At 41.7% G+C, this 26,845-nt stretch overlaps 1 protein-coding gene across 11 annotated transcripts in view; it reads left to right on the forward strand.

Moving 5' to 3' along the window:
• The window catches only part of TPK1 (thiamin pyrophosphokinase 1), a 448,208-nt gene that overhangs the window by 303,948 nt on the left and 117,415 nt on the right, over positions 1–26,845 (forward strand). For all 11 annotated transcript variants that reach the window (XM_081165242.1, XM_081165241.1, XM_081165247.1 and 8 more), the window contains one exon: positions 12,021–12,093. In XM_081165242.1, coding sequence (XP_081021368.1) covers positions 12,021–12,093 — 73 coding nt within the window. The remainder of the gene's footprint in view (positions 1–12,020; positions 12,094–26,845) is intronic.

The raw sequence follows: 26,845 nt of genomic DNA on the forward strand, positions 1-26,845 counted from the left end.
AAGCTTTTTCAATGGTAAAAATTAAGTCCTTGGGTTAATTTTAAGCATTTGCTTCAAAATATATAGCATTAAGGACAGTTTTACATGCACCATCACATAGTAGGCCTTAGAGTGGATCACTCAGTTTGCAGGGTTGATTGGTGCAGTTGATTTTACATGGGGCACTATTCTTTAATAGCTTTAATATCTTCGTATTTCTTTTTGAAATGAGCTCCAGTCTACAGCAGGAGGAGGGTTTTTATTTATTTATTTATGTATTTATGTATTTATTTATTTACTTACTTACTTACTTACTTATTTACATTAAGTCAGTGAATGCATAAGCTTCAGTTTATACTTTCAGACAGATGATGTCGGGATGGTTCAAGTCCCTCCTCTCCAGGACATAGAAAGCCTTCATTGTAAACCAAGCTCTCTTCATGAATGCCTGCTTCTTTCTACCCTCTTCTTCTTCTTCTTTTCTTTCTAGAGATGGAGAATCTCTTTGTAGTGGATTCAACCACTTATCACCAATTAATCATGCGTAGACTTACCCCACTAAGTGCCCCCTATTAAATATAGTGCATACACCTCACTGTACACCAATTAATTTAACAAATTTACCACGAGATGTCTAGTGTGGGACTTGGTGAGGGAAAACTTAGTAATTAGAGTCTCAGGAAGAAAATGATAAACAAGAAAAGTTTGTTAAACAAAAAGAAAGTTATGAAACAAAGTGAGTCAGGAAGTGTGGTCTTTCGGGTAGAAGTTAACTTATTTACTTTAATTAACTATAAGATGTCTCAGGATTAAACACAGTGTACAGTCACAGCTTCTCTTAACCTCTCTTTACACAAAATCAGTTGTTATCCTTCCGTTTCTGTTACTTAGTTATATGACAGGTTGTTCAGTTAAATCCTTTTAATACAACACAGCTTCCTTCACAGACTAATACCCTGGTTCACGAGTGAGGGGCACTTTTCCTCAGTTACCACAGATCCAGGGGATCCCCTCACCTGGAAGGACTCTCCCCTCCTGGCTAGATGGAGACCCAGGGAGCCTGGATTCCCACAGGTTCTGCCTCTCCCAGTTCAGTCCCAACCCTCCCAGGACACTCCTGTTCTCTCTGTATACCTTTCCCCCCAGACCCTCCAGATGGTCTCCCTATCCAAGCTGTGAGGCTCTGTCCTCTCGCTATGGATGGTCTCCTCAGTGTGGATGTTTAACTTCACCCAGAACCAGTTCTCCCTCAGTCAAATCCTACCCCACTCCCTATTTTTCCAACTGAACCTTAGCCCTATCTTTTCTCACATCCACCCCTATCTAACTCTCCCTCCAAAACTGCCCCTTTTATTCCCCCCCCCAAAGTGCTGCTCCTCCCCTTCCGTGGCTAGCCAATCAGATAGAGGCTCCAGCCCTCTGGTGGCATTTCAGGGGCACTGCATCACCAGACTCTGGCCTGGCTCTGCTGTCCGTCACACGCCTTAGGCCAGGCCTTTGTACAGTCAAGCGCTACTATAGATGGTCCAGTTCACGGTGAAAGTTAGCAGCGCATAGCTCAGTTACGTCAGCCCTCCTAACCCAAATATAGGAACCATGGCAGACACAGTGGCAATTTCTGCCGGCCAGGAAGCAGGGTTAAATAGCAGAGGTTGGTACTGAGAAGCAAATGGATTAAATAATGGATTAAGTAAATAAAATGAAAACAAGAACTGTACTGTGCACTGGCATCCTGGGTGTCAAATTTCAGATCTACCAATCAGTGTCAGCCCTTTAACCAGGCCCTGAAGTTTTTATAGTAGGGTTTAAAACCATATGGGTGATCTCCTAAAGGTCTTGATAAGCTTCTTGGGATTTGCTAGACATCTTTGCTTTACATAATATTACTGGGACATGAGGAGCAGTCTCTCATATATATTTTTAAAAAAGCAAAAACAAAAAACCAACAACATGCAATTATATACTCAAAAACCTTAAAAGAATCAAACCATTTTTGGAATTTTTCCAACATGCTGCTACAGAGGTGCCAACTTGAATAAAATATGGGGGGGGGGGGCAGGTAAGCCATGCCCTGCCTGATTGATCACATGACACAGGGCACACACACTGAATGGCTATCAACTTGGGGGGCACCTCACTCAAATAATTTTTGGGGGGGGCGAAGATCCCTCAGCCCCTAGGAATTGGTTCCTATGTGCTGGTAGTTTCTTTTACTAGAGCAGTATCAGTAGACATAAGAATAAAAGTTGATGTAGTAGTCAATATTTGCATTTGTCAAGCAAGCTAATACTGCATACCAGCTCCTCAGTGATTTCTGCTTATTCCATCCCAAGGCAAGAAATTCCAGCAGAGGCTTTGAATTGACCAAGTTATACTGTGTTATTTTCTTAATCTTCATACAACATCACAGAAACTTGGGTCACCAGTTAATAATGAACTGCAAGACAGGATTTGAGCAGAAAGTACAACCTGCTAACAGATGTGCAGGAGTGAGCTACTCTATTCTACTTTGGAAAATGCCAACACACTAAATAAATTCTGTCATGTATAACCTATATATTCCCATTTTGTGAATGTAGCTAACTCAATGCTATATTACTAGTGGAAAATAAGAATATCCTAATTTTTGGAAACATTTATAATCTCGCAAAATCGAAAATATGATACAAGAGTGGTTCTCCCTGCGAGAAAAAAGCAGTATTGTTTACAAATGTTGCAATACATCATTAGGTTACTTTATGCAACACATTGCAACACATTTTATTACACAGGTCTTGATGTAGAAAATTCCTGTACAGTGGTACCTCGGGTTAAGTACTTAATTCATTCTGGAGGTCCGTTCTTAACCTGAAACTGTTCTTAACCTGAAACACCACTTTAGCTAATGGGGCCTCCTGCTGCCACACCACCGGAGCACGATTTCTGTTCTCATCCTGATGCAAAGTTCTTAACCCGAGGTACTATTTCTGGGTTAGTGGAGCCTGTAACCTGAAGCATCTGTAACCCGAGGTACCACTGTAGTTGGTTTTTCCAGCATCCAAACATCCAAAAAAAGTATCCTACTTACACATCTCCAGTAACAAACTTGCCCAAATGAAATAGGTATACTTTCTAAATCTAGTTATAATGTATCATTGAGAAAAAGGCAGACTCTTGCACTATTTTTGTTATTTTTTTCTTTACCTACTGCATAATATTTCTCATGTAGTTTTATTGTTTTTTATTGTTGTGCACTGCTTTGCATAGAGCAATATAAACATTTCCCTATTAATAACCATCCCCTCTTCTCAGTGATCCTTGGAAATTGAATTATGCAGTACAAGAGGGAGGGGCTGCTGGGACCCTCTTTTCAGCCCTTCAATCTACCACAGTTAAATTCCCAAAATGCTTTGGGGGACCTAATGACCGTTAAAAGGTGTAGATATAGCCATCGTCTCCTGCTTGTTGCAGGTCAGAATTGACCCAATAGGACCTTTTGAACAAGTGGAAATACTTCCAAATATAAGTTTTTCCTAGTAAGTCAGCATTTATATTCTCTTTAGCAGCACTGATGCATATTGATGTACAGTACTAAAGAGTGCACTAAAGAGTGTACAGTACAATAGAGTGACAGTTATCACTGCATTCATGAAGAAGTGGTGATTCAAGACTTGGATCAATGGACCTTTGCTGCAGCATAATAGCATAGTTCAGAAAACCTTGATAAGGTTATTTAAATAATTCTCAGTCAGCAAGTGAGTTAAGCCCATCCTTATCTTTAAGCACAAGGTTAAGTGTTACTTAAGTTAGTGGAAGTAGCAGTTTTCATTAAGCAAGTGTAAAGTTTGTATTTTAATTAGAATCTAGCATGCTGAACTAAGCTTGAGTGGAGAGCCTTAACTAATTAAAATGAAATCTGTCTAAACCACAGAGCCTAGGGCTTGTCGATCGGAAGGTCGGCGGTTCGAATCCCCGTGATGGGGTGAGCTCCCGTTGCTTGGTCCCAGCTCCTGCCAACCTAGCAGTTTGAAAGCACGTCAAAGTGCAAGTAGATAAATAGGTACCACTCCGACAGGAAAGTAAACGGTGCTTCCGTGCACTACTCTGGTTCGCCAGAAGCGGCTTAGTCATGCTGGCCGCATGACCAGGAAAAACTGTCTGCAGACAAACGCCGGCTCCCTCGGCCAGTAAAGTGAGATGAGCGCCGCAACCCCAGAGTCGGTCGCGACTGGACCTAACGGTCAGGGGTCCCTTTACCTATATAACTGAAATCAAGTATTCAAAGCATTTCAGTAGACCAGTGAAAATTTTGTAATGAACAGATTTAAAACTGTTCACATAACATTACAGTTGTCTGTGTTTGTTCATTTGCTTGTTCCTTGACAGCACTGTACATCAGGGTCATCCATTTTATCCTCACAACAGGCCTATGGGGTTGGTGAAAGATAGTAGCTGGTCCAATGTCACCTTATGAGCTTTGTGGTTGAGTGGGGATCAAAGCCACTCACAATTCACTGTCTTGGCCTATATTCATAATTTAGCATATTTGACCTTAAAAGTCGAATGTCAAATTGAATTAGTTATTTGACTGCTTATGACATGCCCACCAAGTGGATGTTTGAAATCTGCAGCCTGGTTTATCTTGGAGTTAGGGGAAAGAACAAGAAATGATTGATGTAATGGCTGCTGGCATCACAATGACCTTTATCTCTGCATTGAGAAAGACTTTTCCTTACTGCCGCTCCTGTGGAAGAGGAGAGCATGAGGGCACTCCAACAGGTTATCTATATTAGAAGGTCCTCAAACATCATATTTTACCTTCCCTTTCTCATCTTCTAATGCTATCTCTCCCGCCTCTGCTGATGGACAGACTTACTTGTATGTGGAAACCTGAGATTCATTTTAGAAATAGCCCTTCTGGGGGCCAAAGATACTGCCTAGTATGGCAGAGTTAGTCAAGTGCACAGTGTTGTAATACCTATTGATCTACTTGCACTTTGACATGCTTTCAAACTGCTAGGTTGGCAGGAGCAGGGAACGAGCAACAGAAGCTCGTCACGTCCCATTGCGGGGATTCAAACTGCCAACCTTCTGATCAGCAAGCCCAAGGCTCTGTGGTTTAGACCACAGCGCCACCCGCGTTCAGTCTGAGGTAGCACATCAATGAATGTAGCTAATCACAAAAGTGCAAGGTTAAAACCTACCATGAAGGGTTTTTTAGTCTCGTTCACGGTGGAATTCGGATTGTTAGACTCAACGCTGCTGCTTACAGAACTTTTCTGTCAGATTACCAGGTGGTCTGTTAGCTGGACATAAAACAACAAGATTTGGGGCCTCTAAAAAACGTAAGAAATATATTGCTTCATAGAAAAGAGTCTATTTTCACCAACCATTATGTGGACAATGAAGACAAGGGATTTTGTACAAATGTGCATAAAGTGATTTATGGTCAGGGAACTGTAATAAACAGATGCCAGGAGCCCAAGAGATGACATTCCATCACTGGGTGTGGACAGGTCCCTAAATGTAGATTGGTCCAGGTAGACCAACCCCTTGCATGTCATTATGACGGATGGCAGTGATTTAACCAATCTTCACCTCTATTTGTGCCAAGTGGAACTGAGTCCAATCTGATTGTGAACCTTTGCTCAAAATCCTCAAAACACAGATAGCCTCATTTAACATGACTATTCTTTTAGAATTTGGCTTCAGCTATAACAATTAATTTAGGTAATCAGTGTGATTAAGTGATTGATATTTTTGCAGAAGTGAACTTAAAAAATACCCACTGTGAAAGACTGCAACGATTGAAAAAATAAATCATCTTTCTGCATCTCTTGATTGGTTATGTGCATTTAAAGATGACCTTCCAAAAAATAAATGAGATGTCTGTTACTTAGTCAACTGTTACCTTCATTAAGGAACCACAAAATGGCATCTATATATTTGATAGCATGGTATTTATTCCAGGGTGTGTTTGGAATGATTAACTCATCAGTTAAAAGCATGGGATTAAAACATACTTAACCGTTTGGTAACCCCACTACAGTTTTTATACTGACAGGAGTGGTTTGGTTCCCGGTTGGCATCCACCTGTCTTGGGAGACAATGGAAGAGTGCACTTTTGGGTAGGGAGAGCCAAACCGTTGAGGAGTTACAGTTCCTGCTATGGCTGTAGAAACCAATGTGGGAGAGACATGTTTTGTTGCCGCTGGGGTGGATGAAGGCGTCCAGTTGTGCTATTGCAGATGCACCATGGTGACCCTTCTCTCTGCGCTCCTCCCAGTGGTCATTCCTCCTTTTTTTTAATAAATTTTTTATTGGTTTTACAACATTTTTTTAAACAATACAAACAAATAAAAAGACAAACAAACATGTATAATTTCATAACCTTTTTTTCATATCCCTCGCTTCTCGGACTCTCCCATACCTCCCCTTTCTGCATCCCAATTTCCAAAATTCTTTCAGCAGCTTCTAAATAATTTTATCAAATATATGTCCTCTTAGTCTTTTCTTCAACTTAATCTTATGTCACTGTAATCCCCTTTTCTTTCTCAACACCTCGACATTTTAACATTCATCAATTTTATAATAGTTCTTAAGATAAGTTTTGAATTTCTTCCAATCCTCTTCCGCCGTCTCTTTCCCCTGGTCACGGATTCTGCCAGTCATCTCCGCCAGTGTCATGTAGTCCATCACTTTCATCTGCCATTCTTCCAAGGTGGGTAGATCTTGTGTCTTCCAATACTTTGCGATAAGTATTCTTGCTGCTGTCGTAGCATACATAAAGAAAATTCTATCTTTCTTTAACACCAATTGGCCGACAATGTGGGAGAGACATGTGGGAGAGACATGTTTTGTTGCCGCTGGGGTGGATGAAGGCGTCCAGTTGTGCTATTGCAGATGCACCATGGTGACCCTTCTCTCTGCGCTCCTCCCAGTGGTCATTCCTCCTTTGGTCACTTCACTGCTGCAGATACATGAGTGATTAAACAAAATAATAAAATAAAATGGTCAAAAAACATTTCAGTTTAACATGTTGTGTTAAGGGCTTCCCATGTTCACTCAAGCTGCAAAATGCTAATAAATTACCTCTGCCAAGCTCCCCCATGCTTAACAAATGCACTATTTAAGGAATATTGATGTGGTATGCTATGCTATCCTGTGGTAAATTGCAGCTTCATCACTTTCTTGGAGGTGAACGGCTGTCAGCGGCAGAGCATTGGACCAAAATCCCAGATTAGACATTCACTGGACTATACGCATGTACAACTGAAGCTATCATTCCACGTTGGAAGCATGCAACTAGCAACTAGCAACCAACACTGACCACGCAGAATTGGAAGGAACCTTGACAGTCATGTAACACAGCCTGCTGCCACAGTGAAGCAGTGATTTCCTGGCTTTGGGGGAACCTTCACTAGACTTATACCTGGTTATACATAGTTGCATGCCTCATCTTGTCATTGATTTAATCAGGAGTGGAAACTGACATTTACCCAATACAGCTATTTACCTTCCCACCGGAGCGGTACCTATTTATCTACTTGCACTTTGAGGTGCTTTCGAACTGCTAGGTTGGCAGGAGCAGGGACGGAGCAACGGGAGCTCACCCCGTCGTGGGGATTCGAACTGCCAACTTTCAGATCGGCAAGACCTAGGCTCTGTGGTTTAGACCCAGCACCACCCGCGTCCTTACCTGTAATGAATATAGGGGTTGCTCGTGCGTAAGTTGCCACCACTCCTGGCTATGTTGCCTTGTTAAACCTTTTCTGTCTGGACAGCCCTTCACTTCGTGGCTGCCTCAGTCGCTAGCAGAATCCGTCAGTGGGCGTTTCTTAAACCTTTTCCAGCATAAAAGCTGTTTGACGCCAAGTCTCCTCCTACTCTCCCTGCGCGGAAGTCTTCTGCGCAGGGAGGGTGTGGGTAGCGGAGGACCCATGCTCTCCCCGCTGGTGTCCAGTGAAGAGTCCTGTAGCCCTCTCGCAGATTCCCCCATCTGCCCCCCTTTATCCCTGGTGTTGAGCTGATTTCCTTCCCCCGCTGAGCTACCTCTCCCTGCTGGGTCCCTCTCCAGCATCACTTGAGAGCCTTCCCTCCGCCTCTGGCTCCGATGTCAGTTCCCTGACATTACCCATTACAGTACCCTTCCATTATAAGCATTAAATGTGAAAGGGAAGTCATAAAGCAGGACTCCACTTCTAGAAGCGGGAGTTTGGCCTGTGTCCATTGGCTTTAATCCAGATTTGTTTGTTTGTTGCATTTATATGCTGCCCTTCCTCCAAGGAGCTCTGGGCATCATGCATGGCTTTACTCTGATTTTAGACTCCCAACATCCCTGCAGGGTAGGCAATGCTGAGAGATAGTTACTTGTCCAAAATCACCCAGTGAGCAAGGATCTGAAGCTTGGTTCAAGCCTGTTGGGCAAAAGATTCCTGCATTGCAGGGGGTTGGACTAAATGACCCTTGGGGTCCCTTCCAACTCTATAATTCTATGATTCTATCCACCACCTTGCACTGACTGTATGTGCACAGTAACAGTACTGTGACTATCACAGTTTTCTGACTGTAAGTGCAGTTGCCACGCCAAGGAAACAGAGTCATGCAGAATCAAGTACATAATACTTGCCACATGCTTTCAACTGTTTCCGCATACTCACTGCAGTATTCCGTGATACTTTCTATAGACTGGGCCATGGATCATTGTAACTGCTAATTGGGAGGAAAATAGATTGTACAAGCCATGCCAGCATACATAAAATTTATAAGCTGATATAGAATACCAAGTGAGGTGATTAAAGTAAATTAAATACTCCAGCAGCACAGTTATTGTGTTGTTTACTGCAAAGATGACATATATTCAGGAGATATGGCATTGAAGGTTTAAAACAGAATAAAATGCCCACAGGTCTTGAAGAAGGATTTTGTTTGCTTATAGGCTTTATGAGTCCCAAACATGATGCTTTGTTAACTTTTAGGGGTACTTATTACTGGCATCAAGAAAGAAGTAGAAGCAGAGTAACATAATACCTGTAAGGTTTCACTCCACTCCTGACATCTCAAAGGCCAGGTTCCACAGATCCGCACACCATTAACTGCAGATGTGCAGACTATTTTCAGTCTTCCAGCCATAGCCACACTGGAACTCTTCATACCCTTTCAGAGGCGTTGCCTGAGGTTTGAGTGGCTGTCACTGACTCTAGAGACTGGCATTGGTGTTAGACTGGCGTAATAGGTATATGTTATAGTTATGTGGAGGGGATGCGCTTAAAGTTAAAATAGTTCATAATAAAACATATAGTAACTCAACCTTTCCTTGTTCTGAATAGTTCTTGTCCAGAGAGTCATTAAGAAAACGAAAACCAAATAAAGTGCTCAAACACATAGCATGTTATTTGAATGACTAATATATAAAAGACCGTGTAGCTAGGAAGGGAGCACACAAATTATTCCCTTTCAACAGAATGAAACATAAATAAACCTTGATAACTGTTGGCTCATGGATGATCAGCAGTTGCATAGGGCTATTCAGGATTTTTAAGGGAACTGTAGATGTTTATGATGCTTGCTTTTGAAAGCTATGATAGGAGCCCCACAGTATCCTGTCTGTTACTTTTTCAATGTTCCAGTCAGATCTGGAATCACATTCAATGGCAAGAAAAGCTTAATGGAAAAGATTTGCCATTAAGTGAAGAATCGAGGCATAATTGGGACAATTAAGGTGCCAAAAAAAGCCCTGAGCAATTACTGAATTGCTCACTTTTGCATTTCCTTACTACATGGGGCATTTTGATGATCTTAATCTTAAACCTTACTTTAGCATTAACACCAATGTTGAAATCCTGTTTTTTGGAGTTTCAGAACTTAATAATAAGAGAACACACTATGCTAGGAAGTTCTGTCTTGCCATAGAATATTTCTGCCAGTTTCCTGTCCTGAAATTATGATGTTAGTTGCCTGGAAAAGCCAAAAAAATGCTAAAAAGAACAAACTACAATGCTTATGTTGTAGTCTTAACACCCAGAGAGGGCCATAGGTTCCCCATCCCTGGTCAGCTACTGTACATTGAAACATATATTCCCAGCTTAAAATTCCAGCCCAGCTAAAGGTCTGTGTCTTCTGCATGGAAAGTTCTCCAGAGGAACGAGCAAGTCAGGCTGGCTTTGCAGTCCCTCTTCTGAAGAAGTGAAGTGAAGAATAAGACTTGCCTGGTTTAAAGCAGGAGGTTACACACTTCTTTCCATTTTATATTTCCGAAAAGGAGGCAAAAAGATGAAGGTGGTTTGGAGCACTGGCGTAGGGTGGGAGGGCACATGGACCATGCCCCACCCTGCATGCGAGCTCTTTTCCATTAGCAGCAGGGGCTGGGGAGTGTGGAGGGTCTCTTCACCCTCCACTCCTCTGCTCGGCGCACCAGTGCTCACCCGTTGGTAGCAGGGGCTGGGGAGCGGGGAGGGGGAAGAGCACCCTCTGCCCCCGCTCTGTGAGCCCCCACCTGGCAGCGTCAGTGGCGAGGGCTGGACAAGTGTGCTCCGCACCTGGCGCTGATGAACAGCCACTGGTTTGGAGACACTTAAAAAAAAAAAATTGCCGAAATCTACACTCCCAACATTTCCCCTGACATTCCAGTGATTTCCACCCAGACACTGTTTCCGAAGGCCGAATCCCAGCTATGTCTGGGAAATTCTGGACATATGGCAGCCCTAATTTTATGTATTGTGACTTGCTGTTATTTTTATCGATTATAGTTTGGTTTAGTAATTCCTTATTGTAATTGCTGAGAGTGGCTTTCAGTTCACTTGCTATTCTGAGAGGTAATTTTATTATGCCCTATTATATTCTAATCAATTATTGACCATTACTTTATTTGGTATAAGATATTTATTTTAAAGTCATATTTTCATTATGACTTTTTTGGATTGGATTGTTCTAAGATGTGTGATATTTGTTGTGTATTTTGTTGTTCCTTCAGCTTGCAAACCACCTTGTGAATAGCAATATAGAAACGTGGTATACAGATTAAAAGTGAAAATGAATTAAAATATTGTGAGGTTCAGATTTAATGCCCCTGGCCTGGTGTCACAAGAGCAGGCTCTGAGATTGAGGTTGGGTGTGCATGCAGTGGGAGCCACTGAGACCGGCAGAGCCATGCTTTGTTTGCTGAGCATGGCACAGCTTCTGGACTTGGCAGCAGTGCATTAAGGGCTCATACATTACATTTCAGTCTCCAGGATAACTGCTGCCTTTCAATCTCTAGGTAGCTGTAAGCCTTTCTGTGAGCAGAAATGTAAGTCACTGCAGGTTAACATTCACCAGAATACACATGCAACTTCAAATTCAATTCCAAATGTTCCATGGCAACAAAATAATATTTTCCAAAACGTGTTGAAAAACTACCTTTCTGCAAGTGCACGGTGTGGGGTGGGAGAAAATAGGAATAACTACTCTAGATTTTCCTATTCATGTAATCAGTGATGCTTCCTGTGCTATACATATGTGGGGGCGACTCTTATCTAGTTTCTTTCAACCCTGGAAACCCAGCATGGAGAATAATCTCTGCAGACTATGCTGCTCATCCATGGCAGAATTATAGGAGAGCTGTCTCCTATAACTGGATGGATTCTTTCTTTCCCTAACCATTGCTGATGAATACACAAACATGCCTAGATGCCATGAATTATAAAAGAGGCGGAAAATCAGCCCATTAATAAGATTCTGAGTGACTTTGTAGCAGAAGAAGTACCAAAGTTGTGAAATGAATTGTGATACGTGCTATAATTTTCACTCATTTAGTATCTTCAAGGATAAATGTTACATATCTGTGCATCAGTCGGGCTGATCTCAGTCCAGTAACTACAAATTATTGTAGTCCAAGACATTAGTTTCTTAGACGGGAAGATTGGAAATTTCAATCCATTTTATTGATGTTAACTTTGGGAAAGGACACCACTGTTTCAGTCTTGCTCCCCCCCCCCCCCCGAATGCTCTCTTTTTTAAATTAAAGAAATAAAGTGTGAGAAGGTTAATAAAAAATATCTAACTAAGTATTACTTCTTTCTCAGCTTTTTGCCTGATTACATCAGTGGGGACTTTGATTCTATTATGCCTGAAGTAAAGGAGTATTATACAGTCAAGGTAAGTTTTTTTAAAATTAAAATTTCCTAGAAATCATCTTTAACACTCATTTTGCTGCTCTATCGCCTGACACGCTTGGGAAATACTTCCCCCTGTAGCAAACTGTTCTAAATAAGGAACCCTGGGTTACTGGGTCTCAGGCAGAAGCAAATCAGTGTATTTCTGATATATATCACTTTCTTGTGATCCATAACACCATTCTATCCTTTTTCTTAATCTGTGAACTTAAAAAAAAAAAACACCTTACAAAAATCACATCTTAAATATGTATTTTCTCTCAAAACACATGCTTCAAAACATATATTGATAGGCCTTTTTTTGATCCAAGAACTGTGTTGGAATGTTTGGGAAGTAAGAATCTCAGAGCAGATCAGTTTGTGTTAGAATTCACAGTATCAAATTCCTGAAGCATCCCTAGTCAGGGCCGGCCCTACGATGAGGCAAAGTTAGCCATCTGCCTCAAGTGAAGGATGCTGAGGTATTGGGAGTGACCAGAGCTATGAGTGCCATGTGGCCCCTATGTGAGTCTGTCCTTTCACCAGTATTGGAATAAGATTCAACTACTAGTCCTGTTGGCTTCTGTATGTGCCCCAGGGGAGGGCACCATCTTGTCCTTCGCCTCAGGCAGCAAAATGTCTTGAGCTAGTCCTGTCGCTGGTCAAGTGTTCCTCAGTGAGCATACTGCAGATGACAGACCAGCATCCCTTGAAGCAGTGTTTCCCAACCTTTTGCGACCTTGGCCCCCTTCCCATCTTGTTTCCTTCCTGTGCTCTCCACCCTCCCCCCCCCCACCAGCAGAAAGGTAGCTATTTAAATGTTTTGTTTGTAAATAGAACATGTTTGTTTAGAATTTTATAATATATACAAAATACAATTACATAAAATGATAAGAACATGATGAAATATTGTTGAAGCGGAAAAACAGATCTGGAAGGGACCCCGGGGTCATCCTTCTAGTGCAACCCCCTCAACGTAGGAAACTCTGCTGAAGCATCCATGGCAGATGGCCTTCCAACCCAGTAGCGTAGCCGGGGGCAGTGGGCGCCCCCGGTGGCACTTATCTTGGGGGTGGCACATCAGAGCCCCAGGCAAACAAGCAGGTCCCCTTGCCCAGCCCTTCCCATTGCCACCCCACCTCACACTTACCTGACCTGGGGGTTCTGGATCTCGGGCTCTACAGGTCAAAACAGGAGCCTCTGCAGTCGCCCGCTCCCCCCAGAAACAAACCAGACTCTTGGCAGAGTTGGAGTTCCAACAGATATCGCAGCCTTTCTCAACCTGTAGGTCCCCAGATGTTGTTGAACTACAACTCCCATCACCCCTAGCTAGCAAGGCCAGAGCTCAGGGATGATGGGAGTTGTAGTCCAACAACATCTGGGGACCCACAGATTGAGAACCGCTGAGAAATTGGGATGTTGAAGTCTCCCATGACTACTATATCTCTCCTTTTTGAATGTTTGGTAATCTGCTTTTTGAAGTCATAATCCAGTTTTCAGGCAGTCATCCTGACATCCACAGTAGGGTCACTGTTGTTTCTCTCTCCTACAATTTTTACCCATATTCCCTCAATCTGCTTTCCGTGCTCCAGGTCATGGATTTCTTCACAAGTGTAGACGTTCTTTACATATAATGCTGCTCCTTCTCTCTTCCTGTTTGGTCTATTCCTTTTGAACAGGTTATCCCCCTCAATTCCTACATTCCACTCATGAGTCTTATCCTACCAGGTTTCAGTAATGCCTACCTGTACTAAAAGCTCCAATTCATCTTGCTTGTTTCCCATACTTTGTGCATTTGTGTAGAGACAACTGAAACCCTGAGTCACTCCCTCCAGCTGCCTTCTTCTTGTGATATCTTGCCCTAAAGCAGGTTTCAGGAGCACCACCTCAGTTTCCTGTGCATCAATGAAGCTATTATCCCCAGTACCATGAGTTCCTCTGTCCCTCCCCCTGAAGTTTAAAGCTCTCTTGAAGTGGAGACCTTGATTCAAGAAGCCAAACCCTTCCTGAAAACACCACCTGCACAGCCAGTGGTTTACCTCCAGTATTTTCCTCTCTCTTCCTGGACCACGACTTTCAACAGGAAGGAGTGATGAAAAGACTACCTGTGCCCCAAGTCTCTTCAGCTCCCTGCCCAGAGTCTCATAATCCTTGAAGCCTGGTATTATTTGTACCGACATGAGTCAGAAGGAAGGGGTAGTGATCAGTGGGTTTTTTATGACTTGGGAACTTCTCAGTCACATCATGAATCTTTGCACCTGGAAGATAGCACACCTCCCAGGACATCCTGTTTCCTCCTCACACTACTGCCTCTGTCCCCCACACATCTCTTCCTCCTCTGTGGAGTGGCAAGAATCGTTCTGTACATTTCCAAAGCCTGCTTGGAGTGTTCTAAGGTCTGCTACTGCTGTTCTTGAGTTTTCCCCTTCTGTCTGTTGGAGCTTATCTGAATATTATTAGAATAGGTTACAAGGGGTGGAACCTTATGGTTTGTGTACTTCCTACTCGTCCCTCTCAGCTTGCCTTCTCTACACTGCAATGCCATTTCTCTGATGTCTCCATGGAAGGTAGCAAGTGGGTTATCAACATCCTCATCTACCATCAGTAGCCTAGGATCTGAAGGACTTAGGTCAAGAATGGAAAAAGACTCCTCCAAGTCCATCCCCTCCTGTCTCTTTCACCTCTGGGGCATGGCAGGAATTCTGCACACTGTACCTTTCACAGCCACCTTGGTGTATTTTGAGGTTGGCAACTGCTGCCTAGCTTTTCTGGACACCATAATCTGTGTCCAATGTGAGAGCATGGAAGCAATTTTGCAACTCTAAAGACAAAGTGTGGTTTGTGACTGTCCCACTTCTGTGTGTCACATTCCTCCAGAGGTTTCATCTCCTTGCACTGGGTGATCTTCCTGCTCCCTAGGGGCACCCAATCTGTGTTGCTGTACCATCACAGTCCACTCAGCTCTGTTGAGAAACTGCATGTTGTCCTATAGCTGGAGGTATGGCTAGGCGGGCCTCAAGTTCTGTACCTTCTCTTCCGGCAAGACAACCAGTTTGCACTCGCTACAAGTGTACCGCTGCATGTTTTCCGGCAGAATGACAAACATGGCACAGGTGGCACAGGTCACTGCAGGGTAATCCAAGTAAATTCACTTATAAAAACATGATAACTTGCCGGAAAATGTAATATTCCAAAGATACTTTCACTGTGTTTACAGTCTGAAGGGAATAGGCACCAGAAGTATCAAACCTACTGTGTCATTAATAAATACATTAACACTACAGATAGCTGTGTCATTAATCTTTCTCTTTTGAAGGCCCCCAAAGATACTCGGTAGAAATAGGCTTTCAGTGAATCTTTATGTCAACTTGCTTTTTATTCAAATGTCAGCAAGTTTACATGAAGATTATATAGCAGCTACTATTAGTCCTTTGACAGAGTATCAATCATTTGGCAAATGGTATAGAGGGCAAATGGTGTACACTTTATTTTTCTTGATTTCTGCTTATCTTTTCTGGTTATTATGTGAAGAAACAGACTGAGAGTGTAAAGCTGCTCAACTATGAAGTTTTATGGGATACTAATTACTGTTGAGTGACTTTCAATGGAATGTACAGTGGAAGTATGGAGTTTTTTCTGGAACAGAAACATGCCTTTTCACATATTGAAGAAAGTCTGTGGTGGCCTTCAATTTAATAAATTAAATTTGCTATAATTTACAGGGAAATATCACCTATAACATTTTCTTTTTAAATTTCCTGTTGTTGTTGTTGTTGTTGTTTAGTCATTTAGTCGTGTCCCCATGGACCCCATGGACCAGAGCATGCCAGGCACTTCTGTCAATACCATATTAAGACAGAGCTTCACAGATTCTAGCTAGGGTTTTTAAAAATGACCATTATTTCCTAGTACCCAGAAGTAACACCCCACCATGAATATATCTACACTTAGCAAAATGCAATAAATTATTTTCATCAGGTTAAGAAATAGATAAAGTGAGTTTTTTATTTTTTAAAAAATGATGTAATTACTTAACTTTCAAAATTTTCATCCTTTTTTACATCAGAAACAAAATGTTTATAAAAAGTTGAAATGCTATATGTAGCATTTAAAGTTGCTGATTTTAAAGCCAAAAAAGTGAGAATGTATGGATCTCAGCAAATGATGCTGCAGCAAAACCCTCTAATTACTTGTTTCCCATTCAGCCTTAGGGGAGAAGTCACACCTTCCCTTTAGCACACAAAGGACTGATAAGTGCTGTCTGGCAAAGACATGGTGAAATCAAGAAGTAATTATCAGTGCTATAGATATCTCCCCAACTTCCAAAAGGTGTCAAACAATCTGCCTGACTGACAAGGCACAGCCAGCTCTCAGTCAGTACCCACCAGGCTCTCAACTCTTAAATGTGGACTATAGCTTTATCTCTCACAGTCCCTCATCCCACTGCTGCTTTACACATGAGGAGACCAGAAACATGTTTGTAAGTAGCTATAATAGGCTAGAACAAGGGTCCCCAAACTAAGGCCCGTGGGCCGGACAAGGTCTGAGGGACTCGTTTATCCAGCAAGCGGCAACACCCCCTGCCGCCACCTGCTCTTACCGGGGCTGCACTTCTGGGTCGGAGGAGCACCCGAAATAGCTTGTGCCCAGAATAATTCCTGGCCAGGATTTTGAATTTGATTCCACAGTTTAACACATAATGTAATATCCTGAAGCTTACCATTTTTACAAATTATTTTTGTCCAGACCTTTCTTCTTCCCCCCTCCCCTACAATAAAACCTTCTTTGTTGTTGTGGACCTAATGTTTTGTATATTCCTATTTTAGTTCCTTCATTTTCTTTTTAGATATCTAGATATTGCTAATGAATATGTTTTGTAGTGTATTGATGAAGAATTGGTATTTCATTCACTTCGGAGCAAATTCACATATTATTAGATAGTGTATCAATGTTGAGATCTATTCACATGTGTGTATTAAATTTCTCAGCTTGCAATATTTCTCATGTACACTTTGGCCCCTAAAGCAATTCTCCATCATGAAGGAAGACAAAAATAGAATTCAGTAGAATAAATAACAATATAGTTCCCTGTCCATCAAATATTATAATCTTCCAGTGCACAAGAATGTAATTTAAATACTTTCCCCCATTTTATATAGTTATCTAACTATCCAAAAAAGAAAGAAAAGAAGCAGGCATTTGTTTCTGCAGTTGGAACTAAAGGTAACTTCATTTTACATACAAAAATCTTCCAGAGCAGCTGTTCCAACTGAATTCAAAATAGTAGAATAAGAAAACAGGATGAGAGGATCTTTAAAAGTGTAGCATTCACATTTTATAATGTCAGCTCCTCCTGTTGCTACAAATGGGCTAAAAGCAGATGCTTGCATAAATGGTTATACAGTGGTACCTCTGGTTGCAAACGGGATCCGTTCCGGAGGCCCCTTCGCAACCTGCAAAGAATGCAACCCGCGGGTCGCGATTTACCGCGTCTGCACATGCTCATGATGTCCTTTTGCGTGTCTGTGCATGTGCGAGTGGCAAAATCCGGAAGTAACCCTTTCCGGTACTTCTGGGTCGCCACGGGACGCAACCTGAAAACGCGCAACCTGAAGTAAACTTAACTGTATAACTGTTTCTCCTGCATGACAGAAGCACCCCGCAGGATGGGGGCTAAGCTTACAGCATGTCACAGACTGGGTGGACGCAGAGGAATGGTGGGAGGAATCATCTGGGGAACTCCCAAGGGAAGAAGGCTCAGAGTCCAGGGCCTGGTGGTGGGATGAGGGAGAAGACTGGGAGAAGGAGGTGTCAGAAGCAGGAGGTGGCTTAGTGAGCTAGAAGAGCCTGTGACAGAGAGAAGTCCAGGAGGAGGAAGGCCAAGAGGCAAGAGGAGCCTGGCAGGTGAAGAGTCACAGGTACAGCGAGCTCCTCTCCCCACCTGGTCTCCCAGAACCTGGAGAGGAATGAAAAGGGCAGAGAGGAAGTTAGCTTCACGCAGGTGCAGTCTCAGATTGCTTAGGGAAAACCTTGGGGAGGAGGGGACTTGGGCAGCTGTGGGGACCTTCCTTCTCAGCAACTGTTTCGTGAGGGCAAGACCTGCCTCAGAAGAGTTGCTTGTGCTCGTTAGGCCTGACACTCCTCTGCGAGTCCTGTTTTTGCTAATAAAGAGTAAACTCCAAGTTGCTTGGTGTGATTTAGTGCTGTCTCGCTCCTTTCACAGCACTAGTGTGTTGGCAGAGAGGGATGCCTCATTCACTTGGAAACCAGAGTGTTTTTGTACATTAGTTTCTCATGTACTAAATGTACTAAAAATTAATACATTTTTGTACATTTTGTACATTAGCTTCTGGTGTGACTGTTCCAGTATTGGGTGGTCCGTGCGAACTGGAGTTGGGAGCCATATCCGAAAATCCTTGAAAACCATCTGACAAAACCACTCAAAACAAACCACAAAAAAATATGTGAAAGCAGATGAAGAGCTGGTCCAGAAGCCAAGAGGACCAGAGGCCACAGTTCGGCTACATTTGCTTGTTGTGGGGTTTACTGCCTTGTGTGCTTGTACTGCAACATCGAATAAAACTGAGTTACTCATTTTCAGTGTTTATATATTACCATTAAGATTTGAGAATGGGGTTTTCAGGGTGAAGTAAAATTTCTATTCAGCTTCAAACATGACATTTCATTCTGTCTTTTAGAAAATGCACAAACTTCTCAAGTTCTCAGAAGTTTGGTTTTTATGTCAGCTTGCCTCCAACTGTATGTAATTCCTTCCTCATTTTAAAACTTCTAAAGGTTTTCCCCATTTCTGCATTGGGTATGTCTTCCTAGCTCTTACACCATTTCTCCATTTCCTCTCCACCCCAATCACCCTGTGGGTAATTGGCCCATTAAAGATTTGCAACCCTAGTTTTCCTTTTCAGGGGCCTCAGAATCTTTGGAAATGAAACTTTGGGAAACAATGCTTCCTGACAGTTTATAGGTGCTTTCTAGTAAAACACCATCTCATTTAATACACTACATTTTTAAACCTCCCAATGAATATCTATCTGACCAAATGTAAACATCTCTATCTACTTAAATGCATACAGTATTGGCAGCAAAATAGTGACCGTCCTGGGTGGCAAAAGCCCTATCTAGCAGCATCCTGTTTTCACAGCATCCTGTCAGATGCCTGTCAGAAGCTTGCAAGCAAGACCTGTGTGTGACAGCACTCTCCTTGCCTGTTCCTAAATGAGAAAATACAGTTTCCCTGATCATCAAAAACTGGTTTGGGTCTTGCAAGGTGTTTGGATAATATTTCTGTAGCAAGCTGATGTAAATTGTATACTTACACATTAATCAACACAAACTGAACACTGTTGAAATATATAGAGACCAACTTAAGTTTGTTCTTGGTATAAGCTTTTGTGTGCATGCACACTTCTTCATGAACACTGTTGTAATTACTAGCACATAGCCAAAAATCACTCATTGAGTGCTTTTTTGAATATGAGTTCTGAAATATTCTGCTCTTTGGGATCAAGATTGGGATCAACCCTGGCTGCCTGAAATTTAACTAGTTTTCACTCAACTCCACGGAACAAACCAATTTGCATCCCAGGTCTTGAGCACCTTGCATGGCTGTCTTTTTGTATTTGAAGAGGCTAGTCATGAACTAATTCCATTCAGTTTCCCTTTTCAGATTAGGCTGTCACTGGTTAAAGCACTTCATGTATCTAATTTGCTTTCATTCTAGTGCATTTCAACTTTTTCTGTACATCCTGTATCTCAAACTGACAGGGGAAAATGTATTTTTAAAAGAAGACATGCAGCATGAAAGCTCTCTGTGCAAAAGAAACTTGGTTGAAGCTGCAATCCTGTGTATGCTTACCTGTGAGTAAGGCCTGTTGAACACAGTGGGAGTTCCTTTTGAGTAAACATGCTTAGAATTGCCCAGTTAATCCTTTTGGCCTCTTTTGCCTCAGGCTGTGCCTGATCTGCACAAACAGGAGGTAAGTTGCAATAGTAAACAGTTGTAAAACATTTCCTTGATTATACAACTAGAAACAGCAGGTGATTACATGACTGAATGCTTCTCCATATTAAAAGTTAGTGTGTGTGTGTGTGTGTGCCACACAAACACACTGCACATGGAAGAACAGATGTCACAGCGAAGGGTTCTCAGAATTCTTGATTTTTTTATGGAGCAGCATCCAGTCATGTAACCCAAACTCTTCTTCCTGCAAAGAGATATGCTGTCACCAAACAAATTTACCCTTCACCTCATGGTTGTGAGAACTAAGCCTACTCATTAGAGGGGGGAAACAAATTTCCAGTCACAAAAGTCCTTAATTCATCACATCAGCAAGAAATGTTGATGTATAATATATTATTTCTAAGCATACATGTACATAGAAAAGGCATTGTTTTCAGCATAAAAATACATAGAAGAGTTAAACCCAATGGCATTTTCAGAAATAATGCTGATTGTTCCAGTAGACCTTACTCTACAGTTCTAGATTTACCTTTGAGCTTGTGAAAATCACCTTTCATTGAGCTACCATTTAGTTGCTACTGGGAATTGTAGCATGTCAGTAGATGCCTCCTGTCTCCATTTTATCATTCCAAGCATGGATTCAGCTTCATTAAGATATGAAATAAACCTGTTGTCAGTTGGACCTTTCATTCCACAAACAAGGTAACTTACAGTTTTTCCATTGATGGCAGTCTTTCCCCATTGAACTCAGTGGAGCTTTGTAAGTGCAAAGGCAGATACAGTGGTTTGAGGTTGCTGTCCTGTACACACCTTTCTGGGAGTAAATTTCATTAAACTCAATAGGAATTACTTCTGAATCAATGTGCATAGGATTCCATTGTTACATCTCTATACAGGCTGCTGCTTTAGAAGAAAATTCTTTGCTTTTCTATAATGCTAGTACAGTAAACCTGTAACTTTTGCTTACATGATCACAGCTTTGAGTGTGTGCATGTGGAGGGCAATAAATAAATAAAGGGGGAGCTGGGGAACCCACTGTTCCCTGCTCTCTGTTTATTTATTACACCCTTGCACCCACCTGGTTTTCCTTGCTTAACTGGGCTTTGGGAAGGTGACACAAGGGCTCCTCTAGCAGCATCCCAGAGCCCTCATGCCTCTTTCCAAGACCCTGGTAAGCAGCCCTCCACCTTGGGGGGCATTTCTGGGGGTTCCTGACTTTGCACAATTTTGCATTTGCACATGGACCCCCAGAACCATACTCTCACAAAAACTACATTCCCACTGTAGTCTAAATCCAGTAAAGTTGCTCCTGGAAGGAGCCTGTCTGACTGTAGAATTTATCCTCATGTTAGTCCGTGAACCCCAAAATCTGGGATCCCCTCCAAAACAGTGCCAAAATCTGGCAACAGTTTTGCAGCATTTTGCAGCAAAAATCCTGTGTTTTGAAGCACCCAATCAACTAAGCAATTGCTACTCAAAGCTAGGGTCATAGCTATCACCCCAAAACCCAGTGTTGACCAATTCACTGCAAAACAGTGCCAAAGTGTGGCAACAGTTTTGTAGCGTTTTGCAATAAAACCCCACATTTTGCAGCACCCCACCAACTGAGCAGATGCTCCGTAACTTCAGAAGCATAATGTGTGATGAGTGAATGGAAAGAGAACAGTCTGGGGAATGTGTCTGCAGATGCCACATTTTAACAACTTTAATATTAAAACACCATTTATGAACTGTAATGTGTAGTAAACTTGAGTCTTTGGAAAGTTAGCAATTTAATAGTTGTGTGGTTTCCTTTCAGGAGTTATTCATATTTTAAAGGCAGCAGAATTTAAATATTGTCATCTTTACAGAGATAAGAGGAATTCGATATATTCCCTGAAGGTCTCCAGGATATGTCTTGGTGGCAGTGTGGAACCAGGGATCCAGAAAGCTCTTCATGGAAGGTCACCTGTAGGATTTGAATTATGTCAAGAAAAATGGGGATGGTGTATTGCCAATAATGTGAGTTGCAATTGCTCAGTTGGTGGGTTGCTTCAAGACATAGAATTTTTGCTGGAAAACACTGGAAAACAGTTGACACACTTTGGCACTGTTGTTGAGTGAATCAGACAATGTGAATTGGGGTGATAGCAGTTGCTCAGTTGGTGGGGTGCTGCAAAACACGAAGTTTTTGCTGCAAAATACTACAAAACAACTGCAAAACTTTGGCACAGGCTTGGAGGAGATTCCAAATTATGGGGTTCATAGTTAATTTGCCTCCTTGGCTCCACTAATGTTAACCGATATTACTAGTTTCATTACTGTAACAGTTAATAGCTACAATATGCAGTGCAGATATGATTCATTTTGAAATAAGAATATAGTGAGGAGGCTGCAAAGGAAAAGATACCCGCAACAACAGCAACAGCAGAAGCATCTTCCAAAAGCAATCCCCAAATTAGGGTGTGAACATAAGACCATGTTCCTGTTCACTTTTACCTCTCATTTCATTGTGGTGTTTATAGGCAGCCCTAGAAAAATCGAAAACACTTAAAAAAAAAACACAAGCCCATGAGCTGATGAGGTTCTAAAGTTATTTGTGGTCTGGTTTTTTACTCAAGAAATATTTGCAGTATTTATCTGGTGGATTGTTAGTAGGGTTGCCATATTTTAAAAAGTGAAAATCCAAACACAATCCGGATTTTCCTGGCCATTTAAGCTATTTTCCGCCTGGACGTCTGAATCCCCGCCATGTCATGGCAACCCTACGTTCGACAACCGAGCTTCCACTGTATATGGGTTTGTTCTTTATTTTATTTTAATGTACCTGTCTATTGGAAATATTTAAGTTGTGCACATTATTTTCATGTCTGGACATCTGTTTGCTTGTGAGTCAGAGTTTGACCTTCCTTCCCAGGAGATATGCCTTCATGCTTTAAGATGCAAAGGTTTGTTTGTTTGTTTCTGTAAAATGTATACGCCACTTGATTGTAGTTAAAAAACCACAAAGTGTTTAGATGTATATTTAATATTTTACGTATTTCATAGAAGCATAGACTTGTAGAGATAAAAGGTCTCCAAGGGTTCTCTAGTCCAACTCCCTGCAATGCAGGAATCCCAAACATGGTAGGTGGCCATCCAACATCTGCCTAAAAGCCTGCAAGGAAGGAGAGACCACCACCTCTCGTGGGAGTCTGTTCTCCTTAACATTTTCTTACATTTTGATTTTTATCATGACCAATCCTCATCAGTGAGTTTTTATGGATGGTGGGGCAGGTTATACCAGTCCAAGGCGACACAAGTCTGTATATGGATCTTTGCACACGGAGGTGCTGCAGATGTGCAAAAAGCAATACAGAAAAAATGGAGTCAGTGAGGAAATTAACGTAATGAAAACTGACAAAAAGGGCTGGTGCAAGTACACCCAGAGTGTGTTTTCTTGTTGAAATGAACCAGGACACCTCAGGGCAGTATTGCTCTCGCACAGCTCCCATTCACTGCATTTTGGCATACGCAGGATAATTTTTTTAGTGAATCCTTTGTTGCTGATTGCTGATGCCTTACCGTGCTGTCTCCAGCTATGGCTGCAGCTGCAAACAAAAAACGACAACCTCGTAGATAATTGTTGTTAAAATTGGAGTAGTATGGTAACATAAGCTAGGATGTGTCGTATTAGATCTATTATTTTGAAGAATTCTACTGCTTCAGTCTTTGATTTTAAAAAACGAAAATTAAAGGGACTTGTTATTCAAACCAGGAAATTGTGGGTGAGTCTTTTAAAAAGAAAAGAGGGGGGGAAATTGCAAGAGGAGCAGGGATTAGCAAAAAGTGAAGATTAAAGGCACAGTTAAAATGAGCAAATAGCTCAGAATTCAAAGGAGACAAAGTGGGTGGTAAATGAGGGAAATGTGTAGGAGTGTCAGAGTCAAGGGAAGGAAGACGGACCACTTCATTAAATCCAGAGCATCCTACTTGGCTCAGATCACCAGATGGCCACCGAATGCAAGGGCACCCAGACCACAACTGCTGTTAGGGAAATGTGCAAACAAGGGCTAAGTCTCCCCTGCCTGTGCAGAATTGTAGAAATTTAGGATTAAAGGGACCAGGTATGGGTCATCCAGATGTGCTCCAGTTGCAAGAGATGATGACAATACGTGATGTATGCATTTAACTTTTTATTTCTTTATATATTTCTTTATATAAATAAATCTAGATAACAGGACTCAAGGTGGCTTTTATTTATTTACAATGTTTGTATTATGCCCTTCTTTACCGACTGCATGGGGATTCTTGTGAGGGAATTGCTGACTTTTCCCTGGTTTAGGTTATTTTGGGCGCAGACCTTTCGGGGCCGTCTGCTGCTCATGCCCACTGGCTTACAAAAAAGAATGCAAATAATAAATGTAAATAAAACAGAATCACATTAATTGTGTCTCAGCTGGATCCAGAGTGCTGTTCTTTCATGGCTTTTTGTTTCTTTGGGCTATTGGAGAAAATGATCAGTACAGAAGCACAGCCTTTTGCGTTGTGGATGCTTCCCAAGGCAGGCTGGTAAAACACACAATTCCTTTGTTAAACACAGCTAAGTCTAACTTCCAGGCATCACAGACAAGGAATTCTTAGTAAGACATCATAAACTCTCCAGAAGGGCATGTCACAGGTCTTGCCTGCTTGCTGTGGTGTTTGTTGCAGGTTTATGTATGATATTTACAGAGTTTAGGGATTTCACTGAAGTATAGAATTGATAGTCCTGATTATATGCTTAGGTTGGTAGCAGTTAGAGCTTTCCTATTAGTTCTTTTGGGTACTACTTCATCACTTTGAAATAAATTTGTATTTACTTCTATATGAGCTGAGTTTGTGATCATTGGGTATAATGGGGAAATGAATTAATTTATAATTATAAATTCAAATTTCATATCTTTTAAATCAATTAATTGTGTTGATTGGTGAGTACATTGGGGAATTCAGTGGATTTATATTTATGAATAAATATAGTTCTGCTTAATTCCTTTTGGAATTAATTCATTGGGTTATTGATTGGGAGGTACATTGGGAAACTAAATGATTTGTGCTGCTTTCTTTGATTCTGGCACATTTGCGAATTTGTTTAAAAGTGTTACCAAGTTCATAATAGTGTTTTGTCATAGTGGCTTCTCAATTAATGGAACCTAAAATTGCAACAATTATCAGGGGGGGGGTGTCCATGATATTTCCTGTGGTCATAAGGGGGTCCTCATACTCATAAGGGTTGGCAACCACTTCTTGTGAGAGTGAAACAGATGCTTCCCCCCAAATATGCTATGATACAAATGATAAATAAATAACAAATATTTATAATGGTTTGATTAAAGAACCAATGGTTGTCATAAGCCAAGCCACATCCGTTCCACATATGATGTCAAAACAAGTACAATTTGCTGAAGGGGCAGTGTGATATCTTCTCCAAAGGACAACATGAAATTGTCAGGTAGTTCTTAATTCTTGAAACTTTGTTCACTTTTAAGTAATTAGAAGGATAGAAAGACTAATGCAGCCTCACTGTCAAATTTTGGGATGAAAGTTGGCAGTGAGGAAGAAAAACATGACTCAGAAACTGAATGGATAGGCTTCGCTGTAAATAAATATCTGCGTCATCCCACCATTTAATTTTTGTAGGGATGTTTTAGCATATAAAATAATGTGCCATTTCAGGTTAATTTCTGCCCTGCAGAACTCCATGAAACACTCTAATGTTGACTAATAACAGCAATTTGTCATGTGAACCTATCAAAATAATTGGCTGTGCTTCATCGGCAACGGCTGATCAGTCTGCGTAGCAATACCTTCTGTCACCAAGATGATATACAGTAAGTGCACAGATGTTATTTACGGTATCTCACTAATTCTTCTTGTATTATGGGCTGTATTTCTTCTTGTGCACAATCAGCTTGCCATTTTTAAAATGAGCCCTGCACAAGATCTTCAAATCATTTCCAAATTTATGGGAATAAGTGGGTACTTGAATGATGCTTTAGATGCTTTAAATCATGTTTCCTTTTGAAGTGTGTGGGAATTAGCAAAGTTTTTAATAATGTTGGATTGAGTGATAGGGACAAAAGACCCTTCTGAAATGTAGGTAGTTCCTATTCTAATTATAAAAGCTTCTTAACAGAATGCACAGAAACACACAGTTGCAGCAATGTCTGACAAATTATTGAACCGGAAGGCTGGAGCCAACTTAGAATCATAGAATCATAGAATCATAGAATTGGAAGAGACCACAAGGGCCATCGAGTCCAACCCCCTGCAAAGCAGGAAACACCATCAGAGCACTCCTGACATATGGTTGTCAAGCCTCTGCTTAAAGACCTCCAAAGGAGGAGACTCCACCACACTCCTTGGCAGCAAATTCCACTGTCGAACAGCTCTTACTGTCAGGAAGTTCTTCCTAATGTTTAGGTGGAATCTTCTTTCTTGTAGTTTGGATCCATTGCTCCGTGTCCGCTTCTCTGGAGCAGCAGAAAACAACCTTTCTCCCTCCTCTATGTGACATCCTTTTATATATTTGAACATGGCTATCATATCACCCCTTAACCTCCTCTTCTCCAGGCTAAACATGCCCAGCTCCCTTAGCCGTTCCTCATAAGGCATCGTTTCCAGGCCTTTGACCATTTTGGTTGCCCTCCTCTGGACACGTTCCAGTTTGTCAGTGTCCTTCTTGAATTGTGGTGCCCAGAACTGGACACAGTACTCCAGGTGTGGTCTGACCAGAGCAGAATACAGTGGCACTATTACTTCCCTTGATCTAGATGCTATA

This window comes from Podarcis bocagei (genome assembly GCF_964188305.1).
Source record: "Podarcis bocagei genome assembly, chromosome: 12".
NCBI classification, from domain to species: domain Eukaryota; kingdom Metazoa; phylum Chordata; class Lepidosauria; order Squamata; family Lacertidae; genus Podarcis; species Podarcis bocagei.